We start from the raw sequence: 6164 nt of genomic DNA on the forward strand, positions 1-6164 counted from the left end.
ATAATGGCATGGCCATTCATTAGTGGTGTTGAAATTGGTGGCAGGTATGCTGGCGAACTCACATAAATTAAATTCACTATTTACTTCAATGTCAAGTTGTCGCGTTGCGTAATGTTACAAAATCTCTACTATTCCATTGAAGAATTGAGAAATTGAAAGTAATATATTTGTACAACATATTCATTTCTCAGACGTGTTTCTCAAATGTCTTTGGAAATATTCTGGTTTTTTTAATATATGTGTTTTGGTAATGAACTTGTTTAACTACAAAATAAATGTGTAGTAACAAACAACACATTTGGTGATTTGACATTGAACAAACCGAAATGCACGTCCGTTTGTTTGTTTATTCAGGCCAATCCCCTGATTAATCGTTTCTTGCAGATTTTCATCTACATCATGATGTTTATTGTCATGACGTAAATTTTGAATTCCTACGATTTAATCGGTGTGGTCCTTAAATTTTGTGAAATCCATTAGGTATGTTACTAAGCAACCGTTGAAAGATCGGTTAAATAAGTGGACGAGCTGGTCCGCTTATTTAACCTGGTGTTGAGGGGTCTCCGGAGCCTGTAGACATCAATGTCGATGCCGCAACCTTGAGACATGAGTTCTAAGTCTCAGTTTTACAGTACAACGTCTGCCCCACCCTTCAAACCGAAACGCTTTACTTCTTCGCGGTAGGAATAAGACGAGGTGGTAGTACTTTACCCGTGCGAGCTCATAAGATGCCTTTTTTGTTTACAAGACGCCCTCCCACCAGTAAGATATAAATGTGATAACTTATTCCTTTGGCACGTAATCAGAACTGGACGCGTGAATAGAAAAGTTCGGCGATTGTCGACGCATACAGAACGCATCAGACATTTTTTCCCTACCTAAGCTGATGGTACCTAAGACCATATCAGCGTCACCGGCCGAGTAGGTGAGCTCATGTGGCTCAAACCTGACGTTGTTGCTAACACGAACCCTAACAAGAGCCGTGCTTCGCAGAATCTACCACCGGAACGGAGACGCGACCCACTGAGATGATCCGGCGAGAAACTCAGTGGGCTGTGTCTGTGGGTTAATTTAGTCACCGAAACCTTCGTCGCAAGCGACGGGTTCAACGAGAACGATGACCAGTGCTTGGGGTACCTAGAAGCACCGTTAGTGGATCGGGAGGATCCGAAATGACGTGTTTTGGGCGACATCGACTGTTTACCATTCGGTTCGCAGGATCGAGAATGTGTTATACACGTTCATCCAACAAAATACCAAGGATATATGTGACCGAAAGGTACAAAACGTACGGGAAATATCTCCGTAAGTTCAATATGAATATACATAGGTATGTAGTTGCAATCTATAAGAGTTCCTTGCAACAACTTTGCTGTCCTTGGCTAATGGGAATTGGCAGAGGCCGAGAATGTTCAGTATTCCAGATCCTACTGCAATATGAAGATCAAAGAGTGTCACGTTAAGTCCTATCTAGATAGTAGTGTTCCAATAGATCTAGTAGATCTTGAGGCACTCTTCTTCTGAGTCTTACTGTAGTCATTTGGTTGTCCATTAAATGCTTAGCAAGGTGTGTTCTTAGCAAGTGGTGAAAGTCACTTGTACAAACTTGAATTAATTCGCTTTGATGCGCCATTTTTTTTAGACAAGAGTAGATGTTATTAAGGCTGTTCTGAAGTTTATAAGAAGCTTCTTTTAGATCGTCGTTCATGGTCATTACTGCTGTGTCATCAGCAAAAGTTCCCATTATCGTACCATCATTTTCGGGTAAATCAGCTGTATATAATAGATATAAAGTGGGGCCAATGACACTGCCTTGGGGAACACCGGCATTAATTGAATGGAGAGGCGATATTTCATCGCCATGTTTAACTAAATAATATCGGCTACTCAAATAAGATTCAAAGAAAAAAATTGAAGTTGGCAGAAATCTTCTTTTTAATTTTTAGTCGGAGTCCTTCATGCCAAACTCGATCGAAGGCCTGAGATATATCCAGAAAGGCAGCCGTGCAGTATTTTTTTTGCCCTCAAAAGCTCTACTGCTTTCAACAAGTCTCTGAATTTGTTCGATTGTACTATGTTCCCGTCTAATGCCAAACTGATGGTCTGGGATTAGTTCGCAGTTATGAAAGTTATCATGATGAACAACTACCGGAAATGTTTACTAAAGGATGGGACGGTCGACATTTATTGTCGGTCATGCCATCGTACGGGAGTCTCGAGATATCGTTTCGGCTAGTAAGTTCAAGTAGTTAGGATTATTCATCAAAAAATTTCCCTATTAGGTTATTGTTGACTTCGTGTCCAGATACTGTTACCAATCACCACCTCAACCAGTTCTTGATGATATCAAAGATGATATTACGCTCGCCTGGGATCGATCTATTATGGACAGAATGAATGTCGCCAATAAGCTTTATATCATAGGAAGAATACATTAGTTTCTGCGTCGATCCGATTTTTCTTATTGCTTAAATGGGTGGACAAGCTCACTGCCCACCTGATATTAAGTGGGTACCGGAGCCCATAGACATCTACAACGTAAATGCCGCCACCCACCTTGAGACAGGAAGTTGTAAGATCTCACTTTTAACAGTACAAGGGCGGCCTCGACCTTCAAATTGAAACACATTACTGCTTCACGGCCGAAATAGGTAGGGGTGTGGCACCTACCCGTGCGAACTCACAAGACGTTCTACCACCCGTAATTACGCAAATTATAAATTATAAATTTAGTGGGTTTGATTTTTACTACACGATGTTATTTATTCCTTCAACGTGGAAGTCAATCGTGAACATTTGTTAAGTACGTATTTCATTAGAAAAATTGGTACCCTCCAGCGGGATTCGAACACCGATGCATCGCTATATACGAATACACAGGACGACCTAATACTTTAGGCCACGACGACATCGAATCATTGATGCACTCCTCATGTTAAGATCATAAAGGCAGTAAAGTATGTATAAATTGATAAAATATTTAGACGTGGTCAAAGAGACTACCGGCACGTGGCATTTTTGATTCATCTATCATTGTTCCGATACTTGTATCGGCGCACGGTTTGTTAGCGTGAAGCTTCGACCAACATCCTAAGAAGCTTTCACTATCTAGCCGGATTAAGGGTGCCACAGATACATAAAAGACAAGAACACGTACGCTCAGATCTCGAATACTGAGACAATCTTACATTCCCGTCTGTAGGTTAACCATATTTTTCTAATGTTGGACTTACGCCTTATGTCTGATTGTATGTAGCAGAATTCACTTTGTGGGGCTCCTATAACGAGGTAATAACATGAAGACTTGTGTTACCGTATTTAATACGAATTGTCGTAGACTAGAGGATAATAAGCCCAGTGTCGCTCATATCAAGTGATATGACAGACAATTCAAATATACAGTCAAACCTGAATAAGCGAGAGTTCAAGGGAGCACAATCTTATTCTCGCTTATAGAGGTTTCTCACTAACCCGAGTTTCTCGCTAATGCTCCCTCTGAATTTCATTTCGCGATTTTCCGGATTCAAACGCATTCACTTTATTAAGTTTATCACTTAATGACAGTACTTTAATTTTCCGTTTTGACATGATGAACTGTCCATTTGACAGAACTTTCCTTCGCAATTGATTAACGATAAACTGAGTAAGTCCGACAAAGAGGATGGTACACAAGCACACGTGTCCATTCGAAAAGAATGCGATAAAATAACAACGTTATTTAGTTCCACGAAATAGAATAGGTTCAATATTGACGAGAAAACAATACAAAAACAATGGAAGGAAGTTCCAAAAAAGTTAAGAATGAGTCATAAAATAGCAGATGCTAAATTTGTAATTTTTTTTTTCATTTGTTCCTCCTAAATAATATAAATAAATAAAGCTCGACTGTCGCTTATAGAGGTATAGATAAGTAGCAGTCTCGCTTACGGAGGTCCATGAGGGAAAAACGACTCTCTCTTACAGAGGTTTCTGTTTCTCGCTAATAGAGGTTTTGGGAGATTAAAATGACGGGTCCTGGTTATTACTCTCACTTATAGTTTTCTCACTTATCCAGTTCTCACTTAACCAGGTTTGACTGTATATGTACTTTCCTTTGTGTCTAGGAATAAATTCCACAATGAAGATATTACAAAGATTTATAAATCAGCATTATTACTGGTGGTATGGAAATACATATGCCCAAGTGGATAGATACTTCATACGTCATATAACTTAAAAACTGAATTTAATTGCATAATACTTTTAATCTAGCTTTATCTGCAAAAAATAAATACAATGAAGTCTGGGATTTTCAGATAATGTAGACCGTAGTATGCATTACTAGAACATTCTAGAGTGCACTAAAGAAGAACATTTTCAAATCCCACCCCTAAAAATGCAATAAAAAGTGGATAAACAGTATGAATGTAGATTTATGTTCTTAAGTAGCCATTTTGTAATCTAAAATAGAAATAAATTTAATGTGTCTAGTGCATGTCTCTTGTTTTTTTCAATTTTAATTTACTAAATTTTAGCATAATTGTGTACTTAATTACAATCCAGGACTTCAGGGAGTCCACTATGATCTATTTATAGCTTTGCTCAACAAGTTGCAACTTATATTTGTTTTGTTTGGAAATTATTCCCTCCTATATGCATTTTTATATTTGTAGCTATAGCATTCCATGGTTGGTTTTATATCAATGTTGTAACGATTAAACAAAGATACTAAATTCAAAGTCATTCAAGAAATTTGTTTATCCGCGATCAAAATGTATTTTACAAAAATAAATAGTAGCCTCTGATATTTATATTATTATTGAATAATTTTTCAATTATAATCTGTATTTATTTTTATTGTGTAATATCCATAATCATGCTATGAAAAACATTTTGTACATAACAAAGGATTGCTGTTTCTAATCAATTAAAATAATTATCTGTATATGCTCCTTAGATTGTTATATATGCAAATTTAAAATCCTTGTAATTACTATGATTCATTTTACTGTCTGACTATGTATGACAACATAAGAATATATTTTATTTATTAAAAAAATATTATTAAATAATTGGCATATTTTTCTAATTATAAGATATATTTCATCACATAATCTAACACTTAAAGCCAATGCTGTATGTGTTTTAAGCCCGGAGTTTTTTATTTAAAATTTCTTAAGAACATGCTGTAAAATATATAGACTGTAACACGCCAAGGGCGAACTTTCTAAGACGTAGAATTTCTACTTTCGACGCGTTACACTCGATATTTTCATTCTAAAAATAATCGACGGGACGGGAGCATCGACACTATTTATGTAACAAAACAAAATCACTTACCTGAGCAGTATTACGAGCATCACAAACAATGCCACCAAAGCACCGATCATAATAAATATGTTCGGCAAATCTGCCAGAGTCAGTCCGGATGTACCCATCTTTGTATCTTCCCTGAAACCGTCACGAAACTGAACAACACTCGAAAGTGCGAGAAAAGATAGGGGTACGCATAAGTCCTACTACAATCACTGCGCTATCTCAACCTTGCCAAATAATACGTTTCGTTGAGCCTACCAGAATTCACTCCACAATTTCAACATTATTTAACATGTTTCGTATTACTGCCCAAACAAATTATAAAAAAAATCTGCTGCACTAAAAATTGTGATCTAGCTCCAACATACGTTAACAACAAAAACAATTCATTGATCGCAAAAAAAATCGAAGAGACGTGTTCTGTTTACCGATATTTTGACAGTAATGATAGTTCTGTCAGTCAAGTGAACTTCTGTACAATGACCATAGACTATATAGTATGGAAAGTTTCAATTTCACTGTATGTAAAGAAATTAAATGATACAAGAGAAATAAAAATTTTATTTTCATCCAGTCCTTCTATCTACTACGAAGATTCTTACATTTAATGGCCGTTTTATTTTACTTTGTTAATCCAACTCGTATGTAGCGCCATCTATGATGATATTTTGGAGAATTTCTGTCAATCAAAAAATACCATGGCGTTTAAAATTTAAAGTATTAATAAATTATTATATTGTTATTAAAATTTAAAGTACGCGTATAACTAGAGATGGGTATATTATTATTTTTTACCCAAAGTAAGGTTGATTAATAACAAGCATACTTTATATCATTATGTTTTTGTTTTATTTTTTTTATTGCTTAGA

General features: G+C 36.3%; 2 protein-coding genes across 2 annotated transcripts in view; one reads left to right on the forward strand and one right to left on the reverse strand.

Annotated features, from left to right (window-relative positions):
• LOC105842988 (cell growth regulator with RING finger domain protein 1) overlaps positions 1 to 5751 on the reverse strand; it is a 79088-nt gene extending 73337 nt beyond the window's left edge. Inside the window, exons 1-2 of the mRNA XM_012697667.4 lie at positions 5554 to 5751; positions 5320 to 5430 (exon numbers count right to left, since the gene is read on the reverse strand). Coding sequence (XP_012553121.1) covers positions 5320 to 5430; positions 5554 to 5579 — 137 coding nt within the window. The 5' untranslated portion in view covers positions 5580 to 5751. The remainder of the gene's footprint in view (positions 1 to 5319; positions 5431 to 5553) is intronic.
• Positions 1 to 6164, forward strand: part of LOC105842984 (uncharacterized) — a 204130-nt gene that overhangs the window by 101153 nt on the left and 96813 nt on the right. The gene's annotated exons all lie outside the window — the stretch shown is intronic.

The sequence above is a fragment of the Bombyx mori genome, chromosome 25 (genome assembly GCF_030269925.1).
Source record: "Bombyx mori chromosome 25, ASM3026992v2".
Lineage (NCBI taxonomy): Eukaryota > Metazoa > Arthropoda > Insecta > Lepidoptera > Bombycidae > Bombyx > Bombyx mori.